Source organism: Penicillium arizonense (assembly GCF_001773325.1).
Source record: "Penicillium arizonense strain CBS 141311 chromosome Unknown PENARI_contig022, whole genome shotgun sequence".
NCBI classification, from domain to species: Eukaryota; Fungi; Ascomycota; class Eurotiomycetes; order Eurotiales; family Aspergillaceae; genus Penicillium; species Penicillium arizonense.
This window is the reverse complement of record NW_019173299.1, coordinates 79,677-105,253: the sequence shown is the minus strand read 5'-3', so window position 1 is coordinate 105,253 and position 25,577 is coordinate 79,677. Positions and strand designations below refer to the sequence as shown.

Genomic DNA, 25,577 nt, shown 5'->3' with positions numbered 1-25,577 from the left:
GGTTGACCAGGAGCGATATCAAAAGCCACGATTGCCTCACAAGGTCAGATACAATGTAACTCACTTCAATGTCTCATATGCATATTTTGGTGTACGATAACACCTGTCCGAGAAGGACAGGTGTTCAGCACACAATCCAAGATGGCTCATTGACCGTCCACCCAATACTCCTCTCGGAAGATTCATCTTTTGGTGCAGAAGTATACGGCGTTGATTGGAGCAACCCTGTTCCAGCAAATATTGTCACGAAAGTAGGTTATCATTGCCGAGGCTAAATGTAACCACTGACAAGATGCTAGTTAATCGCGCTGCAAGATAAGTACGGTGTGCTGATCTTTCGCAAAACCGGATTGGACAACAGTCGGCATATTCTATTCTCGCAGCAGCTGGGCGACAAGCTAGAAGTCAATCCGTTCTTTTACGGACGAGAAAATGACCGGTTGGGGGAGCCGTTACTATTCGACGTGGCCAAGTAAGTATTCCGTGAATACTCAATATTAAATGCATGTCATGTTCTGATAAGAGTAGCATCGAGCTAGATGGCTCGCTGGTAAAGATGGACAGTCGCAGGTACCATCACAGTCTGGGAAATGCTTTATGGCACACCGTAGGCATACTTGTCCCCAGCGAGCAAGATACACATTGGTACTGACTCACCTAGGACTCATCGTATCACCAACAACGGTCCAAGTATTCCATACTGCTCTCTCATGGAAATCCTGTTGAAGGCGGATCGTGGACCCATTTTGCAGATACGCGTCGTGCCTACAGTGACCTTCCACAAACGAAAAAAGACGAGATTGAGAACTTCGTTATTGAACATGAGTAAGTCATCTGTTTGAAAGACCACCGTCTCTGAATGTAAATTCCCGGCTAAGCTACTCCAGTCTCTGGCATTCCCGAAAGCTCGCGTCACCTGCTGTGTTTGGAAACCCTCTACCTCACGAACTGGCAGCGAAGCCACCGGCCTACCATCGTCTCGTGCAAACAGCACCAGACGGTCGAAAAACATTGTATCTAGCCGCGCATGCCAGACGAATCGTCGGAAAAGACATTGAAGAGAGCCAGCGGCTAATTTGGGAGTTGATTGACCACTGTACACAATCGAAAGTGAGTTTAAATAAGCCCTGTTTTGCCAAGTTCGAGGGCTAACTGGGGCAGTATGTCTTCAGCATGGAGTGGCTTTATGGTGGGGATATGGTCTGGTGGGATAATCGGCAAGTCTCGAGAGTGCGTCCATTGATCCATTGCTAATGGTTATAGCCAATCGATGCATCGCGCTAATCCCTATACCGCGACAATGACAGCGAGGGATGTCCGTCGGTCCACAATCTTTGATGATGGCCCTTGGGCATTTGGTGTTTTGAAAGATCAAGTGAAGTAGCTGAATGGAGGATGAGAGAGCCAAGAGGTCAAAGCTGTCGGTACCTTCATGTGCGTAGGGAAAGGTTATTGTTTTATGTCGACCAAATGGAATGTCTTGCTATTAGCCAGCCGTCCTATGTTATAGTCAGTGTGCTGCCACTATTGCGGTCGTAACAGAAATAACAATAGCAATCAAAAGTGGTTCTGTTCCTGAAAATCCTAGAAAGATCCCTGATGTGGGTTTCTGGGGTCCTCTAACTATTGCATAAGTGAGTATAGCGTTTCATATATTGTTTTCGCCCTACTTTGGCCTCTCTTTTTCACCTCTTTTTTGCCCCTTTTCGAGTGCCTCGGGCTAATCATCTAGACCATATGTAGGAGGAGGGATGGAAGGACTTTTGTCCCCGGTTGTTGCTTTCCTGGTGTATGCGATCTTTTCCGCGGATATACTATTTTTGATGCTGGAATGGGAGTATTTCTACGGCAGAGGAAGCTGCTTGTTTGTATTTACACGGCTCCTGTCGACAGAAAAATGAAGCGTTGGGCCACGGTTAACCCTCGCTGTTTCTAAAATGGTGATTTGATAAATGCGTCGAACATTTGGTTGTTGCAGGTACGAAGACTGTAAGATAATGAAACTTGCTGTGGTATGTAGTCCCTACTTCTACTAGGTGATGGGTCGTTTCATCTCAGATATCCTAAAAGACACGCCGATACTCGCGCAGTACCAATTTATATGTCCTAGCCAGCTTCCATACAAAGATAGGACCAGAGAGAAGCGATTCGTTAGTATCATGTACATAGAGAGTTTGCAGTTCTCAAGTGAGAGGATAACAAGCAAAAATCGCGAAAAAAAAAAACAAATGCAATATATACCAAGAAACCCGAAGAAGCCCAACTAAAATAACACAGATATTCCAGAACCCATCTACCACCCCTCCAACAACGTAAACTTAGCAAGAACCCCATCCTTCGGCGAAACTGTTGCCCCCTCCCTGACCTCCAACTTAGCATCAGGATACTTCAACTCCATCTGGAAACGGCCAACAGTAGCAGCAATCAAACAAGCCAGCTCAGCCTTCGCAAAGCCCTGCCCAATACAACTGCGGGGGCCATGCAAGAAAGTCAAGAAAGCATAGTTACTAACCGCACCACCCGTATTCGCCTTTCCGGGACCCATAAATCGGTCCGGGTTGAATTTGTCGGCGTCCGGTCCCCAGAATTCTTCCATCCGGTTCAGGATCTGTGGGGAGATGATAAATAGTGTTCCCTTGGGAATATGCTTGCCTGCAAGGCTGGTGTCACGGACTGCAGTGCGGATTGTTGCCGGGACAGAGGGATGAAACCGGAGGACTTCGTTGCAGACGGCGTTTAGGTAAGGGAGGTTGTCAATTTCAGATGCTGTAATGGGTGTTTCGTCATTCAGTGATGGGAGGTTGGCGCGGACTTCGTCACGGAGGCGGGTTTGGACATCTGGGTTTTTGCAGAGGGCGTAGACAGCCCATTGGAGAGCCGTGGCGGTTGTTTCGTGGCCTGCACCGAGGAAAGTCATACATTGGTCGACGAGATTCTCTTCATCAAAGGTTCCACTACTCAGAGCGACGGAGACGATGTCCACGCCGGTTTCGGCTTTGGGGTCTTCCATTTTGGCTTTCTTCTCGCGAATCATTTGCCGGGCGACGTTGCGGATGACTTCGCCGTTTTCTTCAATCTCCTTATTCCATTTCGAGGGGAATTTTCGGGACCAACTTGGGTACCCGACGATCAAGCTCACTACAAAGACCAGCTTTAACCAGAGAGGTGGGGAGCGCATGATAGCTCTGTAGGATTTGTTGAGGGTGTTGTCCGGGTCATGGAGAGAGTCGAAGTCGTGATCCATGCCTGCTACCCCGATTATATCGAGTGTTGCTCGGCTAGCCCAGTTGCTAACCTGGATTGTGTTGTCGCCGCTGGAGTTTCTGTTCTCCAGCTCTTGTTCAATCGTTTTCACCATTTCAATACTCTTAGCCCAGAAGACTGGGTATAAATTCTTGACGTGTCGGTATGCAAATGCTGGCATGAGATTCTTTCGTTGTTTCTGTAGTTCATCTTGTCAATCACAGGTATTATTTGGGATAACTTTGATGGATACCTTGTGCTCATCACCCTCGGCAAGTAGAATACCATCACCGGTAATACGTCGCAAGCTCTCTCGGATCATTTCTGGCTTTTCAAAATCATATACCTTGGTGACGAGGAGTTCACCCAATGACTTCGGGCTTGTCAAAATAAGCCTCTCAAGGTTGCCGACCATATAGTACCGAATGATATCTTCATTAGGCATAGTACTGACCCACTCTCCCAACTGCGTAAAGGGGGCTTCAAGGAACCAGGAGTCCGAGTTTCCTTTCAGCCAGCCTCGATTCTATATAATGTTAGACAAGATTGACAACCTTGAAGATATATGGCTTACCGGTGGTGAATGGATATGTTTTAACGGTGTGAAGTATTCCGGATAAAGACCCAGACGATAGATAAATTTAAGTACCGTGATAATTCCAAAGAGGATGATGCCAGTCATAATTTGCGAGTTAAAGATGGCATATTCTGGTCGGAGATATAACCCAGCAGCCATGCCGACGTAGAGGATGTTGAGGCCATCATTGACGCCACTCATGGCGATTATGCAGACTAAGGGATTCGGAGAACACGGTTAAGTCTATCGTAGTTTCTCACGAAATGACCTGCAAAGGACCTGTCAAGATGACAAGTTGAATCTCGAATAGAACCAGGAACTAGCCCAAAGCTCCCGAGTGGGGGCGAGATGACAAAGGTCTTGGCTCTCGTTGGTCCAGTCAGATCAAGCTCACGATCCCGACAGCGTCACAATACTGCAGGATAAATCTGCTGAATCTGATAAAGAGGAGATGTGAGAGCAATAGTTGAGACGAAGGACAGCTATGCAAGACGTTGGCTGTAGTATGGCATGTGACAATTCGCGAGCGAACACGCAGCTCTGAAATCCTCCCGGGCGCGACTGAGGGTAGATGAAGGTCAGTTGAGATTAGGCACCGTGATTTCGAGCGGAATACGGGATTCGGACTGTGTCCACTGAGGTCTCGCAATCAATACTCCATTGGGTCGAACGGGATCTAGCGAACAGACCAATGTCGCGGCGCTGTAATCTCTCCACGTGTTAACATCGGCAACTTGAGAGCTGACTGTATTTCTGCGATTTTATCAACCCATACTTGCAGCTTAGGGGCCATGACATCACTACATCTCGACTTTTCAGGTTTGATTCACATATTATTTGGAAGTTGTGAAGCATAAATATGCAATATGGTGTAGAAAATGCACGATGAGAACTCCGAGCCAATCAAAATCCCTGTTTAAGGAGGTAGATCCTCGAACGACAAACGATGTACAATGCACGACAACGATATATGTCACCTAACCTCCGCCTCCGCCGTAATCCTCTCAAACTCACCAACAGTATGCTCCCAAACCTTCCGCACCATCGCCTGCCCCCGAAGCGAATCCAACAACCTTACGACCTTCTCACCAGAATGCGCCCCAGACCAATGAACACTATAAACCCCACTCCCAACCTCACCGTCAATACCGCTCGCAACCTCAACCCCATCAACCAAAGGAACACCAGAAGCATCATCCCCCAAACGCGCCGGATACTTGGCACTCGTCGCGAAAAACAAATGCCTCTCCCCGGACTCTTTGATAGGAATATGAATCAAAGGCCCAATGATAGCCATAACCAATACCAGAAGCCACATCAGAAACCCTTCAGCTTCCCGATGAAGACCCGTCTTGACTGCGCCAGGATAATCATTGATAAAGCTCACTTCAGGTGCTTGTGCGGCTAGACTCTCGAACGCCATATCGGTCATTGACACGACATGTCCCCGCAGACTTAGGATATTCATTTTCTTCGCTTGGAAGTCATTCTCATCGATTGGTCCTTCGTGCCCGCCTGCTAGAACGCTCACGACGCGCCGGACGGCGGTCGCTGCTTTTAGTTGCGGGAGAAGATTCATTGTGAATCTGATGCGCGCGTAGTATTGTGTTGCGAGCATGATATGGAGACCTTCTGGAGTATCTGTGGAGCGTTAGTATGAAGGTGTTTTATTTCACTGTATTTGGGCTGGAGGTAGTACTTGTACTTACCGAAACCATACCGGGCACTCCCACAACTGAGGAAAAGCAAGTTGATGGCCTTCTCTTTACTTTTGATCTCGCGACATACTTCGTCGACGTTGCGAATGAGGCTCAAATCTGCTTTGATGAAGAGGTATTCGCCTTCTGGGTTTAGCTGTCGGCATTCGGCCGTGATGCGATTGCCAGCTTCTTGCGAGCGGCCGACGAAGTATGCCCGAGGGGATTTGGCTGAGCGTGCGAATTCTTTTAGGGTTGCTTCGCCGATGCCATTTGTTGCTCCCACGAAGACGGCGACTAGGCCTGCTGGGAGTTCGGCGATTTGGTCGTTTGAGGATTGGACATCCGGTAGAGATACCATCGTTTGATTTAGAATCCAATAGGAAAATATGAGGGCTTTGAAGTTCAATTTTGTTGCTGCGGGGGGAGGGTGTTTTATAGATGAGATCATTTGATCAGTCCGTTTTTCGGCCGGCTGAGCCGGTGCGATGTTTTCGTCCGTGGGAGTGGAATCATCTTGAATGACTTGGAAATCGATTTCTAAGCAGAAAGCGATGTTTGTATGGGTAAATTTCAAGTATAGTCCTACTGTCAATAAAGTCACACTGGGACTGTCAATTTCGCAAGTGATATCGCAAGCTCCAGAGTTTGGCACGTCAAGCTAGAGTATTCAACATAGATTCAGAAACACATGATTCATAATTCAGATCCAATGTAAGTACGCGAAGTTATCTACAAAAGTAGCCTCTAAAGCTTACCCTCCTTCTTGTTATGCAAGTAAGGGCCACCACCAGTACCCCGACTGGCAAAGCCCCATCTAATCTGGTTAGCCATGGAAATATCCACCTCAAGCTCCTCAGCCCAAGCCCAAACCAGACCGGGATTCTTCTGGAATCCGCGGCCGACAAGCACAAAGTCCAATCCGTCCTTCTCTAGCAGAGAATTGGCCAAAGAAGCGGAACTGATCATGCCGACCGAGCCAACCTTGATCCTATCACCAACAGCCTTCTTCACCTCAATAGCAAACGGCGCCTGGAAAGCAGGCTTGGCATGAATATGCTGCTGCTCGTGATTGCCACCGCTGCTGATATCCAGCACATCAACAGTCCCACTATCAGCCAGCGCCTTCGCGAATCGGACCGTGTCTTCCACGCGCCAGGACGGCTTATCCGGCATGACCTCTTCCAACCAGTCCGTAGCGGAGACCCGCAAGAAGACAGGCATACCCTCCGGGACAGTGTCGCGGGTCAACTGAGCAATCTCCAAGGAAAGCCGAATGCGATTCTCAAAGCTCCCACCATACTGATCAGTACGGTCATTGGTAGCCGGCGACAAGAAACTCATAAGCAAGTACCCATGAGCATTGTGAATCTCCACAAAATCCACACCAGCCTTGAGAGCCCGCTTCACAGCAGCAACCCAATCCTTCTTAAAAGTCTCAATCTCAGCCAACGTCAAAGCCTTCGGCGTCGGGAAATTCGCATGGAAAGGCACATTCCCAGGACTCTTAACGTCATCGGGCCACCCACCAACCTTCGCAGTAGCCGTATCAGCCTTGCTAAGCCAAGGCGCAACAGTACTCGCCTTGCGACCAGCATGGGCAAGCTGAACACCGATAATCTGGCTCTGGCTGTGCACGAATTCTACGACGCGGCGGAGCGGCGCGATCTGCGAGTCCTTCCAGAGTCCGGAGTCTTCCGGTGTGATTCGCCCGTTTGACTGGACGGAGGTCGCTTCTACCGTAAGAAATCCTGGTCCACGTTGTGCGATCCCGCCTAGGTGCGCCATATGCCAGTCGGTCATGTGGCCGTCGTCGGCGCTGTACTGGCATAGTGGGGACAGGCCGATTCGGTTGTGGAATGTTACGTCGCGGACTTTGAAGGGCTGGAATAGCTTTGGTGGCTGGGTACCGTCCGATTGGGGGATTGCTGCGGATCCCGCTGGCGGGATTTGGGCTGGGGTGTAGTAGGAGATGCCTTCGGCTGCTTTGTTGGGGATGTCTGGTGAAGGCATGGTGAGGGGAATTGGATATATGAATGTTTATATGTGTACTTTTGAGGGGATGGTATGAAATGAAGGAAATGGGGAGCTCTTTATAAGTCGGCTGTATGATGCTATACTTCATGCAAGAGTGGGTTGCACCTCCACCAGATTATAAATGCGGTCTGCGCGCTGCACTTCCGAGTTGCGAGTGATCGACGTCACCATTGGGGGGTAGGTGGTATTCACCAATAATGGTCCCTCGGCAATCATCGACTTGATTTCTCAATCTTGTCATCTCTTGGAAAGGTGGGGGATTTGGGCATTGAGCCTAAATCATATAAACATGCCACTCGCTGTGTGTTGAATGTAGGGTCGGTTAGTGCTGAGGTGAGGTGAGACCTGGAACAGGTCAACTTCCAAAATCCTGGGCATTGCCTTAAAATGGCCAACTTTGGCGTTGAAGGGAGCGGAAGTACATGTACTAGCGGGGTTGAGTTAAAAGACCTCGGGAGAGAGGATAGTGACGCCTGAAATATCAGGTGTTATTACTGCCTCAGGCAGAACTTTGTTTATCTACTCGCAGTTTCAGCCTCGCTATACTTAGCTGAATCAACATATCCTAGCAGACTTCAAAGGCTGACGACGTCTCATTGAAACATGAGAGCGGTTAAGTACAGCGCCTAGAAGTATTGGTTCCCAGTCTGCAGGAAATTCGGGCATGTATATTGGTCTAACTTTACACTTTTTTATTTTTTTCATACTACTGTATCTGCCTTCATTTTTATCTTCCTCCTCGCTACCGATTTCTTTCTTGTTTTCTTGTCCATTTCTCAAAGGGAATACATGCAATTCTTTATCAAGATTCAAGTGGAGAAGCGCTTAAGTAGGGACCCTCCTCGGGCGCGTGCTGGACCAGTGAGATAAGACCCTTAAATTGCCCCCCGTGTTTGTTTCGGAAATGTGTGATATGTGAAGGGCCAGGGCAGGGTAAATATTAATAGTTTGGAGTCTTGAAAAAGAAATATCAATTGGAGATTCTAAAATAGAGTCAAATAGAAGGGAACAAAAGACCATTAGCCCAAGATTATTAGGCGATCAAAAGCCAAGCCGTCAGCCCTAAAGTGCATATCGCGCCTCTCCACCCCTGCCAAGCTCCCTGTTTCGCCTTTCTCCCCTTTCCAACCTCCATTCTTTCGACAGCCCTGGGGATTCCATTCATTCATTCATTCATTCCAGTCGTTTAATTACGTACCAGACATTCTTTCTCCACACTCCGGCACTTGACCTCCCGCCTCCCCCCTTTCTTGGCAACAAAGGGATCGCCGATCTTGGCTCTCAATGTGCATTGAACTCAATGCACTACTGAAACATAGGCGCTCATTGACACGTACAGCCTTGCCCTCGACTTCTGACATATCGCCCTGGCCTCGCGCAGTTATGCGCCGTTCACGCGGTTAAGAAATCACTCTCGATCGCTCTGTCGCTCTTTTCGCCCAGCTCGACCTCGTGCGATACTTCCCTCACACGCCTCATTTTGACACTGATTACGACTTTGCCCGGCTGGCCCGAGGAAGTCGACTTCTCAGCTTCCGTGATCTTGCCATTCGTCTGACGCCTGGTCGCTCCCTGGCAGGACCAGGTCTACTACACGATGTTTTGCTCCGGAGACCGCGAGAAAGCTGCCGCAATGGAGGAGAAGTGGGACTATGTGGTAAGTCAACAAAGGAAAATATGAATGGGCTCGGTATACTGACATGCGCCCAGAACCTCGACGACTTCAAATCCGAGTCTTGCTGGACTCCCTTCTCGTACTTCTTCCTATGGGTATTCCTTATTATATCCCTCGCCGTCTACGGTGTCGACGTCTTCACTGCAGTCAATCTGCTCGCCTTCTCGCGATGGGCTGGCCGAGTTGAGCCCGCCATTCCGTTCCATATCTCGCGATGGATCTTTGCCGCGTGCATTATCGCTTCGTTCGTTATCTTGGTCTACCGATGGATCCATGCCGTTCGGGCTATGCGCTCCGGTAGTATTACTCGCAGTTTCCTTGACCCGCTTGCCGTTCGTATACAGAGTTTCCGGCTTGGCAAGCAGGGTCGTGGATGGAGGAGATTCCTTGTCTTTGCGGAATTGACCAAGGACAGGAAGGCAGCTGAATATGTTGCTCTCTATGCGCACTTTTCTTTTCAATGTGAGTCTACTTCTTGTTTCTTATCATTCTTCTCGCACTTTGTGGTCACATACTTTCGTTTCATTTCTTCGCATGTTGCATGTTCCATGCGCCTTTTGATCTCGGGAAACAATACACCCTGAAGTTTGAAATGCTGACCGAATCATTAGTCTGGATGAACACCGTCTTTGCGGATGGTCCACGTCAAGTCATCAATGCTATCACACTCTACTCGGTCATGCAGATGGATCTTCTCCCTGGCGGCGAAAACGCAGCAAAGGATGATGGCAGCTCTGGGGCCTCACAATTCTTCAACAATATCAAGATCCTAGCTGAAGACAACAACCTTCAGGCTGTGGTCCTGTTCGGTATGCTGTTCACACTGGTCATCTGGGTGCTCTCCGTCCTGAAATTGATCTCGGCAATCGTACTCTACCTGATCTTCCTGTTTCATCATATCCCAGCCGAGGACGGTACTCTTTCAACATACTGCCGTCGCAAGGTTGGTCAGCGTCTGAAGCGTATCGTGCATCGCAAGAACAACAAGGCACTGGCAAAGGGGCTCAAATTGCAGAACCGGACCCCTACCCAGCCCAGTCTGATGAGCTCCGATTCGAAACCGACTCTGCCGTCTATAGCTGGCGACAAGGCACCCGCCTTCTCTGTGACTACCCTATCGCGGAGCACCACTGCAACAACCTTGCCGCCTTATACCCGATCGAACTCGGCAGCAACCCCGGAACAGTACCCAACACTGCCAAACTTGGACTTCGACACCAAACCACCCCTAGTCCGAAGCACAACCCAGTCTTCGGCGATGTCGGAATCAGCTTCCCTGACAGGCAACGCAGCAACAATGGGTTACAGCCCCCTCGACCGGCAAAACTCACCGGCTCCCCCAGTCCCCCCATTGCCATCCAACGTCCCACCAAGACAGAACACACCCCACTCTCGCCCATACCAGGCGTTCACCCCAGCACCAGACTACACTTCACCGGACGCCACGCAGTCAGACGATTACTTCCACCGCTCGCACACACCCGCGCACTACGACCCCTACGGTCCGTCACGAGACATCTACGCCGAAGACAACTACGAAGCGCACGAGTCACCATACTACGCGCAGGATCCATACTCCGCACGATCATATACGCCAGCCAGCACCGGCTCAACACCCGCTCCATACGGACGCTCCATGACTCCGGCAAGTTACCGTGCAACACCACCACCCCAAACACAGACACCCGTCCAGCCTCCATCACGGACATACACGCCCATGACCTCGGCAACCCCTGCACCCCAAAACGGCGGCTACGCAGCCTTTAACCCACCAATGCCTAGTCAGACCCCCCAGCCCCAGAATCGCACTCAGAGGCCTCCCGCGCTTGCTGGGTATAACTTCAACCGGGCGAACACTGCGTCGCCGTCTGCTATGCACCGGGCTCCGCCTGGACATTCTTTTAACCGATCCAATACCCATCAGTATTGAGATGGTTCGCGTTTTATAAAACCTATCTAGCCGTACGACGATGGGTTTTCTTTTTTTGTTATGATGAAAAACTAGAGAGCTGGCTCTTGATGACTGGATCACTTGTTTATACTTATGACTCGGGATTCTGTACATACCCTTTCACTTGATATCCTTTTTTTCCAGCTTTGTTCCTATGATATGAATTGATTGATCTTTTATCTCTTATCCACTCGTTTGGCTTTTTGATTGTATGGTGTAGGGTAGATCCAGAAATTGCTCCTCGCCCCTATAGACCATCATACCGTGAAACACGTATAAATGCAAATTAATGAAAATCTTGATATTATACACATCTATACAACAGACATCCCAGATGCCCAGAGATTAAATGCACGTCCAAGAGAACAAACCAAGTCCAGGTCCCATCACCAGAACAAACAGCCATCACCATATCTTCTTCGCAATCATCTCATACCGCTGTACATGATCGATATTAAGCTCCCCGTCTTTATCAATCTTGTCCTTCTCCTCCTTCTCCTTCTTTTCCTCCTTCTCTTTTAAACGGCGCAACCCATCAGGATCATCGGCATAAATCAACCGACGCTTCTCCTCGCCCACTTCAACCATCCCCCATCCCCCAACGCGCTGGCTACCCTCGACAGAGAACTCGCGGGCGCGGGGTGCAGCCGGTTGTTCATTTCCGGTATGGTGGTGGGAGGAGTGGGAGGAGTGTTTATTAGAGTCAGCTTCGAGACCCTTAATCTTCCTATAGCGCGAGCGCGCAAAGGCGAGCAGGACCATTCCCAGGAGGAGTTTGAGAATGAGGAGGACGACGAATCCGGTTAGCAGGAGGACGGCAGTGAAGATGTGGACTGATTGTGCCGGAGATGGGATTGCGTTTTCGAGGAGGGTTCGGAAGAAGGCGCTGACGTGGGCGGCTGAGGCGGGGAAAAGAGTCGCGAATGTTATTGGGGGTGCTGATGGGATAGGGGATGGGGCGTAGTGGTCGTGGATTGATGAGAGGGATGTTGCTTCCATTGCTGTTGAGGAGGGGTGTTGGGGGAGGAGGGCTGCTAGGAACATTTGATAGGTCTGTACTGAGACTCTGAAGAAGAGGCAGGACAGAGGGATGACTGGCAGCCCGATGCGGCGGGTGAGGTTTTGTTCACCGAAGGCGTTGGTGTAGTAGTCTTTCGCTAGAACGTCCAGGAAACGACCGTAGATGGCGGGTCGGTTGTTGTTGAACTTGTTGATGTAGGCGTGCTTTAACCAATCCACCAGCATTTCGGAGCCTAGCACGACCAGGAATGGACCAAGTACCTGTGCCAAGGTTGGGATGAAGGAGTTCACGCTGTTTAGTGAGGACAAGATGGAGGAAGGGAAGAACGTGAACGCTTGAGGCAAGATGGAGGACGCAGTACGCGGAGGCGTAGACAAAGGTGTGCTGTTGGTACTTGTGGAAGGCTGACCAGATAGACTAGATCCAAGACCAAAGCTTCCGATAAAATTGAAGGCGCCTGTCTCCACGATATTACGTGAAGCGATGATAGTAAGCATCAGCCATAGTTGGAATCGTTCCACGACATCTGCACAAGTAAGCTGGAAGAGATTCTCTTTCTCGAACTTCCGGAAGACAGTAGATTTGATCTCGACAAACTGATTCGACAGCAGCAGCGTGATCAAGGCGTTGGAATACGAGTTCACAGCGACGTTGAGCGTCATAACCTGGTAGAAGAGTGAAGTGGCATGTGATACTGTGTAAACCAATGCCAAGAGGAACAGCCAGAATGGACGAATAACCTTGCTTCGGCCATCAGGACGGCGCTCGAGAGCCTCCCGCGAGAAGAGACACTCAAGAACATCCTGACCTATCGCAGCAAGGAGTCTGTCGCTGACCTCCAACACGTTGTAGATCACGTAGAGCTTAATAGCAGCTTGTCCACGAATCCAGTGGTACATTCGACTGGCGTCAAAGTACATCAGAACACAGCATGTGGCTATCATAAGCAAGCCTGTCAGAATATCGGCTTTGTCATCAGGAAGCAGCGCGGACGGCATAGACTTCTTTCGTCTGTGATTAAGCCTGCGGGATTCAGAGGTGCGATGTTTCTTTTTTGGCTCTGCTTGGAGCTGCCGAGGGTCTCTATCCGTCGCCGTCGCCATTGCTTCTGGCCCCGCAGAAGAGCCTGGAGGTAGGCGAGGGGTGGCATCCGGTTCACTTCCGCGTCTTTCAAGCTGCTCCTCTTTGGAAGCTAGGTTCCTTCTGCGCCAGACTCGTCCAATTCCGCTGAGGACGAACTTCCAAATAAACCGGATCTCAGCGACCAAATTCATGATCCATGATTCGACAAGAATATAGACAGCCTTGATGAACCGCAAAGGCATGATTGTGAAGGAGTACAGCCATGCATCAAGACAGGCCAAAGTTCCAAAGCAAAGCACCTGCTCCAACATCGGAGGGAGCATGAGAAAGTTCATGAGCCTCTCAATCTTCACACGGGATGATTCATATGGGAACTCGTTCGATGCGGGGCGATGAATGTATAATGGCGAAGGCCGGCCAGATGCAAGCTCAAGTTGAAGATATGTTGGCAGCGAAACTGGAGGCAACGGAATGGACGATGGCACGGTCGGGGACAAAGGTGTTTCGATGATCTGAGGTGATGCCATGAGGTGGCTCTTCAGGTCGCGTTCCGGCGCGAGTTTATCCTGTTTCGAACGTGATGTCCATGTGTGGGCCAGCCTATCGTTGTTGGGTGTGGAAGGTGGTTGACGGCGCGAAGAGCTAGGGGTTGAAACCGTCCGTGATGGGTGCGGGCGATTGCGCACAGGCGGGTTCTGAATGTTCCGTGGGAAGACCGGACTCGCCGGCGCAGAGGCATCTACTAGCAGGTCTTTGGTAGGCCGATGTTTTAGCAGCCCGTCAGAGGAAGATGGTTTCTCGCCAAGAGACTGAAGTACAAATTCTGGTATTTCAGATCGCGCGAAGGAGCTGTTCCCATGGGGGTTGTCAGACACCACTCGTCGACCGGTGTTCGTTTCCGGTGCTGCAGGACGGTAGGGTATCGACTCTGGCGAAGACGTGAGTTCCTGAATCTTCTCAGGAGACAACTTCATGACTTTTTCCTTATCATCGGACGGTCTGTTTTGCAGATCATCAGACAGCTCAGCTAGAATAGCCTTAGTCTGTGATCCATCGTAGACATCGACGACGGATAATCGACCAGGGGCCTTCCCGTCATCGGGCGACTGTTCAACAAGGATACCGAGGCCCTGCTCCGGCGATCCAGAATCTGCCATCTTTTGCGCACCGGAAAAGCGTCGTTCGGAATGACCATTCGCATGGTATGCCCGTCGCTCCTTTATCCCATTGTCATGATCGATTCGGCGTTCGCCAGGCACGCCGTTGAACGATGTTGTTGAAGCGCCCGTCTCATTCCGTTCGTTCTCTAGATCATGGGAGCTCAGGTGTGTCTCGGCCTTCGTGTTTCCGTTCGTCCGCCTTTCCACGCCATTCTCCGTCATCTTCTGCTGGCCTGACAGAGCTTCGCTTTCCGCGGTAGGACTCATTTTGCCCGCTTCAAGTTTTTGCAACAAACCAATGGCCGATTCAAGATGTGGACAAGCTCGGGGTATCACGTCTCATACCAACAGTGAACAAGAATGTCCCATACGCATCATTCGTGTTCGGTCAAGGTCCCAGGTTGGTCGAGCTTTGTTTGAACGGGAGTTCAAAGAGACCGAGCTGTCGATCGCTGTAGTGTGGTTTACCGTACTGGTGCAGGAGCTTGTGCAGCTTGCATTATCGGAAAGGGTTGTCGATCAGGGTTGTTCCGAACCCTTGTCAATGTTCGGGTCTGGGGGAAGATAAGGCGGATTATCTGGCAGGTCGCCGCGCCGTTATCACCGCCTCAGGCAGATGAGATCACGTGGCTGCTAGTCCAAAATAGGAACTGTGACAACAGCGCCCATTGTAGAGATGGACATGTGCCAAAGATACAAAGGACAAGAGATCCGTAGCCGTATTTCACAGGGCTTTTAGACCTCGGCTGGCCTCTAGAAATAAATAATACTACAGACGGCCCTTGGAACTAGTCCTCGCAGCTATATGTAATCAAATGTCAGACTCGTTATTCAATCATATCTATGCCATAACTACAATGCATAAATGCAATCATAAATATACCGTGCCGCAGCACGAAACATCTCTAAATCTAGAAGTATCCAGGGAAAAGCCAGTCCAGCTTCTTCTTAGCCTCCGGGCTCCAGTGGGCCTGGGGAGTGCTGACACCGAACTTGATACCACCAGCCAAGTGCTTGGCGTTGACCAACTCGGCGTGTTCGTCGCCAGCCAGGGCGTCAAGAACAGAAGTGACAAAACGGCGGGCGTTCTCAGCGTTGGACTTCATGTTACCCATGACCATCTCGACAGTCACGTCGGCGGAGTCGTGCCAGCAGTCGTAGTCGGTGGACATGCAGATCATCTGATAGGCAATCTCAGCCTCGCGGGCGAGCTTGGCCTCAGGGAGAGCGGACATGTTGATCACGCTGCCGCCCCATGAGCGGTACATCTTGCTCTCAGCACGAGTGGAGAACTGAGGGCCCTCTACAAAAAGCAAAAAAGGGTTAGTGATACTGATACATAATCAACAGGGCGGGGACAACATACCCATGCAGACCAGAGTGCCGCGGTCGTGCAGGACAACACCGTCACCCTCAAGGCTGTGTCCGCACTCGCGAACCACCTTGGCGATACCCTCATCGAAGGGGTCACCGAAGGGAACGTGAGCGACAACACCACCCTCGAAGAAAGTCCATGGACGAACACCCTTAGTGCGGTCAATGACCTGGTCAGGAATGACAAAATCGCGGGGCTTGATCTCCTCCTGGAGACTGCCAACAGCGGAGAAAGCAACGATGCTACGGACACCAATGGAGCGCAAAGCGGCGATGTTGGCGCGGGCGGGAACCTCATGGGGAGCGATCTGGTGGTGGGCGCCGTGGCGGCTCAGGAAGGCGACGGCGACGACCTTGCCATTGTGCTTGCACTCGTGGTGCAGGATGGTGATGGGCGAGGAGGGGTTGCCCCAGGGAGTTGAGACGGACAGTGAGGCAACCTGGGTGAAGCCGGGGAGCTCGCGCAGACCAGTTCCGCCGATGACAGCGATTGCGACAGGGCCTGTCAGATTTGCAATCGTCAGCTTTGGCAAGGTGGGGTGGTGAGGGGTAGGGAGAATTTCTAAAGGAGGAGGTTTACGTACCCTCGTAGGTGTTGGGGAGAGAAGCCATCCTGCGGGCTAGTTGCTTCGCAGATTCAATTCGGATGAAAGGTTTGGAGATAGAAGAGAAGGAGCGAAAGACTGAAAGCCTGCGCATCTTGCGCCATCAATTTTCAGATGTTGCGGGCAAATCTCCGTCTCCGATTGGTTGGGAGTCGACCCACGTGCAGCCGGTTCCTGAGGCTGTCATTTGCCACTTTGTGTCTGTGATCTATATAAATCTGATCTACTGTTGGTTGATCAGGAGAGTGATCAACCTACTTGGAGGACTAGTTGAACAGATGAAGGAAATATAAACATTCTGGAGTAAATACAATTTGGTATGCACACATGATTTACGCCGGCAGCCACTCATAATGATGAGGACCCTTATGAACAGGGCCGGGATCCTCACCCGGAATGCCTGGCTTGTTGTAACTGTGAGCACCAAAGTAATCCATCTGAGCCTCCATGAACTTGGTTGGCAGACTCAATCCACCCTCATACTTGAGATACTCCAATGTCGCCGAAAGCGCCGGAATATACTGATCAGAATATGTTCCTTCCATAACAATTTCCTTCAAACCACGGAAGTTCTGGTGCAACTCATGCGCAACAGAATCGACAAACTTGGCATTCGTGAGTTCATTGTTAGCTGCAAGTGCTGGCTGCAGTAGATCCGCAATGTGGTCAGACTGGATGATACACCCAGCACGCCAGATCTGGAGACAGTCTCCCAACTTGACGTTCCAACCCTCGTCAATTGAAGCACGAGAAATCAACTCCAGGCCCTGACAGAACGACGCCAGGAAGGAACAGTACACAGCTTGACGCAGGTTCTCAATGATGACGGTGTGATCACGAGTTCCCTCAATTGGTTTCGGCATGGGCATCTCTAACTTCTTGGCAGCACGCACTCTTTCCAGTCGATTGCCACTGGAGATCCGCAGGTAATGAGCAGCCGCTAGTGTGGGACAGGACACATGACGAGAAGCAGACTCCATAAGACACCAAAGTGGTGTACCTTCAGTGTTGTCATCATCCTGAACAACCTTGTCAAGCACATCGTCGATCACATATCCATCGTCACGACTGGCACCTTCACCCTTGTAGTCGCCCTGCGGAGTTCTCCTAGTATGAAGGATCTTGTCGCCAATATGAACGAGGTAGTTGTTTCGCAATTCACCCGATGAGTTCCACTTGGCGAACACATCTCCAATCTTGCTATGCTCCATGCCAAGTCCATCATGCATGTAAGACCAAGCTTCAGCAAGAGTAGAGAGCATTCCACCTTCAATGCCATTGTGAACCATCTTGATAAAATGCCCAGAGCCACCGGGTCCCATCCGCTTTACGCAGGGCATGCCAGTCTTAGGATCCTTCGCAGCGTACGACTCCAAGAAAGGCATGACAAGCTCAAGTGCCTTGGCATCACCACCAGGGGACAAACTCGGTCCCCGTCGGGCAGACTGATATCCACCTGAAACACCCATTCCAATCCAGGTGACGCCAATAGCTTCGCACTCTCTCTGACGACGCTCGGTTCTGCGGTAATTCTCATTTCCGCCGTCGAGGATGATATCACCGTGTGTGAGATCGGGCTTGATCATCTGAAGAACTTCATCTGCAGGTGAACCGTGGGTGATAGAGAACATGAACAGCTTCCGGTCAGACTTGCCCTCGAGGCTCTTGGCGAATTCATTGATGTCGTAGAAGCCCTGGACTTGGCCTTTTATGTTGTGGTCTCTCTTTGCGTAGTCCATGACTTGGTCGACATTTTTTTTCTCAACATCCCATACTGAGACTTCGAGGCCAAGCTCGGCGAAGCGGAGGGTCATCATGGAGCCCATGTTGCCGGCTCCGACAACGCCGATACTTTTGATGCCCTTGTGGGAGGTGGGAGACGGCATTGCGCTAGGTGTTGTGATTGTTTTTGCGTGTTGATACTATATTTTGAATACTTCGTGGGTAAGGATCAACGCTCACGCAAGCGAAATAAAATTCTTCAAAAATATCTAGCTCAACTTTGGCTCTTCTTGAACAAACGTGTTGTGGCAACGGGGCTCTGTTCCGGGATATCGTCAACTTGTAGTCAGACACGCCACAGATAGTAGTTTCCACTCTGTATTGCCTTCATTTTGCCCACGGCAGTATAACGCCCAACGGCAGGCAAAAAGAGGTGATTATAATGTTTGGAAATACCCAATTGAGGTAGATGTCGTTCTGATATGACATGGATCTGACGTTACAGACCACAAAAGAACAACATTAGATTATAATGAACACCGAGTGAAGCATGCAAGGCAAAAAAGAGATAGGTCAAGGCAAATCTATCTAATGGTAGTAACTTCGAATTCCTGAGCATGAGCACTGGCATCTTGAGCACCTCAAATCAAATCGCCGAATAGATCAACACACAAAAGAAACAAAAAATGTTCCAAATCACCTTTGACAGCCTCCAAAAGATTCCCCTCTCCTACGCCTCATGCTCAATCGGTTGCAGTCCTACCCATACACTCCCTCGCAGACTTGAAGCCATCAGCGCCGCCGGCTTCATAGCGATCGAGCTATCCTTCCCCGACATCCTAGAATATGCCACCCAATTCCTCGGCCGCCAAGTCGCCCCAAACAACTACCCCGAGTTACTCCCAGTGGCAGGCGACATCCGCAAGCTATGCAAAGCAAACAACCTATCAATCATGATGCTGCAGCCATTCTCGAACTTCGAGGGTTGGAGTAAGGGTGCGGTAGAGCGGGAAGAGGCGTTTGCCCGTGCGACAAGCTGGATGGAGATTATGGATGTTGTCGGGACAGATATGTTACAGGTAAACATAACCAGCCATTTTCAAGTTATAGCGTATCACCGGCAAGAATGTTGAAGGACGCAGACTAATAAATCTTAAATCTTAAACAGGTCGGAGCAACAGATACACCCAAAGAACACCCCAACTTCAAATGCAACAAAGAAGAAATAATCTCCGACCTCCGCACCCTCTCAGACATCCTCTCAAAACGCAAATACCGCCTCGCTTACGAAAACTGGTGCTGGTCCACCCACGCCCCTGACTGGAAAAGCGTATGGGAAATCGTGCAAGCGGTCGACCGCCCAAACTGCGGTCTATGCCTCGACACATTCCAAACAGCAGGCAGCGAATGGGCCGACCCAACCACGTCCTCAGGACTAGTGGAAGACGTATCGAAATCCGAGCTGAAGAAGCGGTTTGACGCGAGCATGGATGAGCTCGCTCGGACGGTGCCCGCGGATAAGATCTATCTGCTGCAGATCTCGGATGCGTATAAGGTTTCGCCGCCATTGGAGGATAAGACCATTGGTGGGTTGAGAGCGAAGGGTCGGTGGAGTCACGATTATCGGCCTATGCCATATAGCGGCGGGTATTTGCCTATTGAGGATGTTGCTAGGGCTGTTCTGAGGACTGGGTTCCGAGGGTGGTTTTCTATGGAGATTTTTGATAGTGGGCCGCAGGGGACTGGGAAGAAGTACGATATGGGGTCATTTGCTAATAAGGCTATGAAGAACATGCAGGCCTTTTTAAAGAATTGTGCTACGGATTGAGGGGGTAAAGAGAGAGAGAGGTGGGGTAGGTGTTTGGGTGGAATGGAATGATAAACTCTGATTTTGTTTTTGACTGGTAATAATTGATACATGGAATGGTGTCTTTGAGACATGGATACATTTGAGATTCCTTGGAATCTTGTAGAGACAATTTGAAAGAACGCCGGGTGGGATGCAAGATTGACGCCAATGAGATCATAAAGCATGCGATGTCAACTGAAAAGGGTAGGATCCACTCCTTTAGTTGGCGTTGCTGGGGTAGGCAACGGTGTATGTAGGAACATACTCCTCCTTGATGGAGCGCAAGCTGACGAAGCGAGACATGAGGTTGGCACTGCCAGCCTTGTCATTGGTACCACTGGCACGGGCACCACCGAAGGGCTGCTGGCCGACAACGGCACCGGTGCTCTTGCAGTTGATGTAGAAGTTACCGGCAGCATTGCGGAGGGCCTCATCAGCAACCTGGATGGCCTCACGGTCCTGAGCGAAGACGGATCCGGTCAGACCGTAGTTACCAGTGGTGTCGATCTTGTCACAAATCTTGGTGAAGTCGGCCTCGGTGGCGTCGTTGTAGGAGTGCAAAACCAGGACGGGACCGAAGAGCTCACGGGACAGGAGAGGGTGGTCCGGGTTGGAGGTGCGGTAGACGGTAGGCTGGATGTACCAGCCCTTGGAGGAGTCGTAAGACCCACCAACCAGGAGCTCGAGCTCGGGATCGTTCTTGGCCTCATCGATGACGCCAGCCAGCTTGTTGAAGGAGCCCTCGTGGATGACGGGGCCGCAGAAGTTGGTGAACTCGGAGGGCTCACCGATCTGGATCTTCTGCACCTCAGCGACAACCTGCTGGACGAAGTCCTCCGCAATGGACGAGGCGACGTAGGCGCGGGAAGTGGCGCTACACTTCTGGCCCTGGAACTCGAAGGCACCGCGGACGGTCTGGACTGCGGCGTTACGCACATCGGCCGACTTGTGGACCAAGTGGAAGTTCTTGCCGCCGGTCTCGCCAACAATGCGAGGGTAGCTACGGTACTTGCCGTCCGCCACACCCTGGGAGATCTTGCCGTAGAGCATACGGAAGACGTCGGTGCTACCGGTGAAATGGAGAGCGGCGAATTCGCGGCTGTTAAGGACGGTGCTGGTAACCTCCTCGGCCTCGCCGGGAACAAACTGGATGACATCCTTGGGGAGACCAGCCTCAAGGAGGATCTGGTGAACGAGCCAGTTGGAGGCAATAGCCGAGGGCGAAGGCTTCCAGATGACGACGTTACCCATCAGAGCAGGGGCACCAGCAAGGTTACCACCGATGGCAGTGAAGTTGAAGGGGCTGATGGCGTAGACGAAACCCTCGAGAGGGCGGTACTCAAGACGGTTCCACACGCCGGGAGCGTGGTGAGCGGGCTGCTGGGCGTAGAGCTCCTCGGCATACTTGACACCGAAGCGGAAGAAGTCGCAGAGCTCAGCGGCGGAGTCAATCTCAGCCTGCCAAGCGTTCTTTCCTTGTCCGTGCATGGTCAAGGCCATAATATCGTAGCGGTACTTGGTCGCGATCAAATCAGCGGCCTTCAGGAAGATGCTGGCACGCTCGGCGAAGGGGGTATTAGCCCAAGATTTGCGGGCTGCGAGAGCAGAGTCAATGGCAGACTGGACATCGGCCTTGGAGGCATTGGAGTAAGTTGCCAGAGGAGCGTGGGAAGCGGGGTTAGTCTGGGTGAAAGTCTGAGAGCTCTTGATCTGGACTCCATGTTAGAACTGTTGTTTTTCTTCAATATACAGAGCCAATGCTTACCTCCTTGCCAGCAACAACCAGAGGCACATTTAAAGGTGCCTTGGACTTGTATGAGGCCAATGCGTCCTCAAGGCCCTTGCGATCGGGAGAACCAGGAATATAGTGTTTCTAAACATCGGATTGTCAGAGGCGGCATTCGATCAATTTCTTTGAAAATGAAGCTCACATTAGGCTCGTTGTTGATCTGGGGAACCTTGAAAGTGGCATAGGTGCCCATAGCACGCGAGCTGGAGCTTGGAATGCGGCATGCGAGCGATTGCACGCGCGAAACGGGCGCGCGGGCGCGCAGAAGAGCAGATTGCATCATGATTGCTTTTCTGGAATAGATGAAGATTGCAAATATTCCGAGCTCAAAGATGTTAAAAAGAGAGAAGAAAAGAGCTGAGTTGGAGAAGAAAAGTCCACGCGGGGTATGATGTAGGCCGGCTACTACCGGTCTCCCCTGCACTTCATAGCTCCAACCAGAGTCCGGTGGGGCATTGAATATGCTGGCCAATCAGATGGGGCCGGCAAGCGTCCCGGGTGGCACAACCGGGCCGGAATTGACGTACAGTCAGTGCCGGGTATACAATCAAGCAGGCACATTCGACATTACAACTGTATACAATTAGTCAAGGAGTTAGGCCCCGCAAAGCAAAGATAGAAAGATTGTACAAAGATACATGTAGAAAGATAAGATTATTGGGCCTGTGTCAGGCTATCTCATATTCATTCCTGTTCCCCACTCAAAGACCCACCAAGATCTTTGATATCTCGGATCTATGCAATCCACCACCAAATTTTCTCCAACAAGTTGCGTGGGATTGGCTCAATCTCCTCCTCAGTCAATCGGTCAATCTCTTCTTTTCCAGTGAAGATATCAATATCTGACGCCTTTGTCATCCATGGAGTCTTGTACCACAGCTTATGACAGAAGTACAAGATGAAAAAGATCACAAAGACAATATAGGAGACTAGGAAGCTGGCCGCAGTAAACTGTCCAGGGAAAAATACTGCATAGCCATTCGTGATGGCCAGCAGGGACACAAGGAACATTGCATAATAAGCGCCGTATGGCTGCAAGGGAGTCTTGAAGGGCCGGGACTCGAGCAGGCCGTGGAAACTCAAAGCACTGCGGAATCGCTAGACGAAAGTTAGTAATTTGATTTCGTATGCTACTATCAGTGGGGATTCCGTACCAGGTATGCAACTCCGACAAAAACCCAAGAGATGAAACCACCAACCGTGGTGATGTTGGTCAACCAGTAAAACACCTGTGATCCCGAGCTGGAAAGGTTGAGGAAAGAAAGCAGGCCAATCGCCCAAGTGACGAGTACTGCATAGTAGGGAACACCGTTCTTAGTGCACTTAGTGAAGATCTTCGGAGCCTGTCCCTCACGCGCCAGCGAGTACAGCGTTCTAGATCCAGCGTACACCCATGAATTTCCCGACGAAAAGGCCGAGATAAGAATCGCGGCATTAATAACGTGGTTCAATCCCTCAATTCCGGCATTTTGAATGCCAATCACAAAGGGACTGGCACCAGCGCCTGATTCACCGCTAGCAACTCCCTGCAGCAGGTTCTTGTCATTGTACGCCACCATAATACCAATCACCAGGGATCCCAGGACATAGAAAGCAAACAGTCGGTAAATGAAGCGGTTGGTAGCTTTGGGAATATTGCGACGGGGCGATGTGGCCTCTCCTGCCGCGGTGGTGATCAATTCCGGGGAGAAAATAAACGAGAATCCAGATTTGATCAATGCTGTCCAGAATGCCAGGAATCGACCGCTGTTGCGGTTAGGGACAAGGTATGGTTCTGCAAAGGCGCCGGGGGTTTTCCAGTATCTAAACCCTACTCGGTCATGCTTTGGGCCTCCGCCAAAGAACAGTACAACACCCAAAATGATGAGGCCAATTATGGCGATAATTTTCAAGGATGCGAACCAGAATTCGGCTTCGCCGTACCAGGAGACTGCCACGATGTTGAGGATAAGAATGACTGGTCATTGGTTAGAGGATGGAGATGTACACGATTAAAGTAGTGAGTACTTACCAACGAGGATAACTGCTATCCATACTCCTACACTGACAGGAGACGGCCAATACTCAATCACTAGACTTGCGGCGGTGACCTCTGATGCCAAAAGCACAGAGAATGAATACCTGTGACATTGATCAGCTTTGTGTTGTATACAGCCACAAAGATGAAGTAGTTACCAATAGTTCCATCCTAAACGTAAGAGTTAGCATCTACTTGAGCAATCACTTGAGCCGAGTTAAAACATACCAACAGCAAATCCCAAACTGGGCTCCGTAAAACGAGTAATGAAATAAGGCACAGAAACACCGGGCACGGGGAGGTAGGTGGTCATTTCACCTAGCATATTCATAACAAAATACACAATTGTGGACATAGCAATATATCCCATGAGTAAGGGAGCTGCAACATGTTAGATTTACATCGAACCCATCTCGCGCACATAGATGCTCACCAGGGCCAACCGTGGACAGTGTCTGACCACTGCCGACAAAAAGTCCAGTTCCAATGCAGCCACCTAGGGCGAGGAATTGAATGTGACGAGAGTTTAGACCGCGGTGAGTATCGGAGGGAGGCAAAGTGGCCACTTCGCCGGGGAAGGGCTTGGGTTGAGCTGCATCGTGTGAGGTGGAATAAGGACTCTTCTCGAGATCTGGGGGCGAGTACTCGCCCATTGTAGGCAGGTTATATTGACAAGACACGGAATTAGTGTTGGAAAGTCTTGTCTGGGAGAATGAGAAGAGAAGAGTGAGAGGAAATCTCGAAGCAATGAAAGTCCGGGCGAGACTACTCAGATAATGGCACATGCTAGGCACCAAAGCTTATTGTTGCAACTATACGCGAGGCTGAAACAGCAATAACCTCCCGCCAATCAATGTCCGAAGCGTTTATCTCGCATTAACTATCTACAATCATGCGCCCCGGACAGGAACCCCAAATTGATACTGTACAGTAGACAGAAAAAGTCAGAGGGCAGTCCCAATGCGGGGTAGACCATTGTCTCGGGGCAAGCTTGCTCTAGATAGCCAAGTCTCGGATTAACATCTTCATCAGGCACACCATGTGTACAGAAAAGCGCGCCATTGTGGGACGCACGAGTAGTTGTCTATTGATGATCCCGCTTAAACAGACCCACAACGGGCTTTTCGGGTCTAGTCTTGGTCTCGGTGAGCTTCCTATCGACATTTTAGCCGATAGCATATCTCCCCCGGACCAGAATTGTCATGCTATGGTGTAATGGCTTTCTTGGTGGTGAATGGTGGCGGGTATGCCACTAGCGCCTTCTAGCGTCCTTCGAGAATATCTTTAAATTGAAAACTGGCGCCTTCTCCGATTGGCTGATGACGACACCTGGCGCCTTGAAATGTTATCACGTGGGATCGTCTGGGGGAATCAGATATCTGGGGTAAACAGGTGGCTATCCACATTTTAATTCACTAGGTGCATGGAAGTCCAAAAAAAAAGCCGGGGATTGTAGGTTTCTCTTTGTCATACTTAGGTCCAACAACGGAACTGCCAGCCGGCCCAAGTCGCGTGACACTGCGCCTGCAGAATCTGAAGTGCACCGGGCCGGTCAGTGCTTATCGGTGGTCCGTGCAGTATCAACCCGGCCCGACCATATTCACTGTGATCGATGAGTTAAAGCGCAACGAATACGAGTCTGAGGATGTGCGTTCGCACGGATGCTTGGATTGTAAGTCCTGGCGCGATCGTACCTGAAGCCATGGTAAAGGCCCGGCTTGCCGGGTTCGTTCAAGGGTTTCGGTTCGAAGAGATTATGAGTAATGAAAATCTATGA

The 25,577-nt window shown here is 50.5% G+C and overlaps 11 protein-coding genes across 11 annotated transcripts; 3 read left to right on the top strand and 8 right to left on the bottom strand.

The window, feature by feature from the left end:
• Positions 1-68: 68 nt before the first annotated feature.
• On the top strand, positions 69-1,384 carry PENARI_c022G04811 (TauD/TfdA dioxygenase family protein; the record flags this gene model as incomplete). Its single annotated transcript, XM_022635364.1, has 7 exons — positions 69-251; positions 300-472; positions 529-607; positions 662-825; positions 888-1,110; positions 1,162-1,205; positions 1,264-1,384. The coding sequence occupies 7 exons, from the start codon at positions 69-71 to the stop codon at positions 1,382-1,384; spliced, it is 987 nt and encodes a 328-aa protein (XP_022484785.1).
• A 909-nt stretch (positions 1,385-2,293) lies between these two features.
• On the bottom strand, positions 2,294-4,021 carry PENARI_c022G10509 (cytochrome P450; the record flags this gene model as incomplete). The annotated part of the gene is made up of 3 exons (XM_022635442.1): positions 2,294-3,442; positions 3,497-3,769; positions 3,818-4,021. The coding sequence occupies 3 exons, from the start codon at positions 4,019-4,021 to the stop codon at positions 2,294-2,296; spliced, it is 1,626 nt and encodes a 541-aa protein (XP_022484793.1).
• Positions 4,022-4,793: 772 nt separating this feature from the next.
• PENARI_c022G07660 (uncharacterized protein) lies at positions 4,794-5,878 on the bottom strand (the record flags this gene model as incomplete). The annotated part of the gene is made up of 2 exons (XM_022635407.1): positions 4,794-5,461; positions 5,530-5,878. The coding sequence occupies 2 exons, from the start codon at positions 5,876-5,878 to the stop codon at positions 4,794-4,796; spliced, it is 1,017 nt and encodes a 338-aa protein (XP_022484708.1).
• Positions 5,879-6,264: 386 nt separating this feature from the next.
• On the bottom strand, positions 6,265-7,530 carry PENARI_c022G02322 (NADH:flavin oxidoreductase/NADH oxidase; the record flags this gene model as incomplete). The annotated part of the gene is made up of 1 exon (XM_022635332.1): positions 6,265-7,530. The coding sequence occupies one exon, from the start codon at positions 7,528-7,530 to the stop codon at positions 6,265-6,267; it is 1,266 nt and encodes a 421-aa protein (XP_022484817.1).
• Positions 7,531-9,151: 1,621 nt separating this feature from the next.
• PENARI_c022G00463 (uncharacterized protein) lies at positions 9,152-11,159 on the top strand (the record flags this gene model as incomplete). Its single annotated transcript, XM_022635307.1, has 3 exons — positions 9,152-9,211; positions 9,265-9,691; positions 9,841-11,159. 3 exons carry the CDS (start codon positions 9,152-9,154, stop codon positions 11,157-11,159), a joined length of 1,806 nt encoding a protein of 601 aa, XP_022484776.1.
• A 426-nt stretch (positions 11,160-11,585) lies between these two features.
• PENARI_c022G09315 (TAPT1 family protein) lies at positions 11,586-14,711 on the bottom strand (the record flags this gene model as incomplete). Its single annotated transcript, XM_022635424.1, has 1 exon — positions 11,586-14,711. One exon carries the CDS (start codon positions 14,709-14,711, stop codon positions 11,586-11,588), a length of 3,126 nt encoding a protein of 1,041 aa, XP_022484813.1.
• A 644-nt stretch (positions 14,712-15,355) lies between these two features.
• On the bottom strand, positions 15,356-16,430 carry PENARI_c022G09011 (S-methyl-5-thioadenosine phosphorylase; the record flags this gene model as incomplete). The annotated part of the gene is made up of 3 exons (XM_022635422.1): positions 15,356-15,747; positions 15,811-16,320; positions 16,403-16,430. The coding sequence occupies 3 exons, from the start codon at positions 16,428-16,430 to the stop codon at positions 15,356-15,358; spliced, it is 930 nt and encodes a 309-aa protein (XP_022484754.1).
• A 325-nt stretch (positions 16,431-16,755) lies between these two features.
• Positions 16,756-18,309, bottom strand: PENARI_c022G03236 (6-phosphogluconate dehydrogenase, decarboxylating; the record flags this gene model as incomplete). Its single annotated transcript, XM_022635342.1, has 1 exon — positions 16,756-18,309. The coding sequence occupies one exon, from the start codon at positions 18,307-18,309 to the stop codon at positions 16,756-16,758; it is 1,554 nt and encodes a 517-aa protein (XP_022484828.1).
• A 522-nt stretch (positions 18,310-18,831) lies between these two features.
• PENARI_c022G04298 (sugar phosphate isomerase/epimerase family protein) lies at positions 18,832-19,973 on the top strand (the record flags this gene model as incomplete). Its single annotated transcript, XM_022635360.1, has 2 exons — positions 18,832-19,224; positions 19,314-19,973. The coding sequence occupies 2 exons, from the start codon at positions 18,832-18,834 to the stop codon at positions 19,971-19,973; spliced, it is 1,053 nt and encodes a 350-aa protein (XP_022484728.1).
• A 240-nt stretch (positions 19,974-20,213) lies between these two features.
• prnC (delta-1-pyrroline-5-carboxylate dehydrogenase prnC) lies at positions 20,214-22,066 on the bottom strand (the record flags this gene model as incomplete). Its single annotated transcript, XM_022635381.1, has 3 exons — positions 20,214-21,704; positions 21,760-21,867; positions 21,926-22,066. The coding sequence occupies 3 exons, from the start codon at positions 22,064-22,066 to the stop codon at positions 20,214-20,216; spliced, it is 1,740 nt and encodes a 579-aa protein (XP_022484722.1).
• A 452-nt stretch (positions 22,067-22,518) lies between these two features.
• Positions 22,519-24,453, bottom strand: PENARI_c022G10672 (uncharacterized protein; the record flags this gene model as incomplete). Its single annotated transcript, XM_022635445.1, has 6 exons — positions 22,519-22,881; positions 22,938-23,740; positions 23,795-23,904; positions 23,959-23,971; positions 24,029-24,181; positions 24,234-24,453. 6 exons carry the CDS (start codon positions 24,451-24,453, stop codon positions 22,519-22,521), a joined length of 1,662 nt encoding a protein of 553 aa, XP_022484738.1.
• Positions 24,454-25,577: the final 1,124 nt, after the last annotated feature.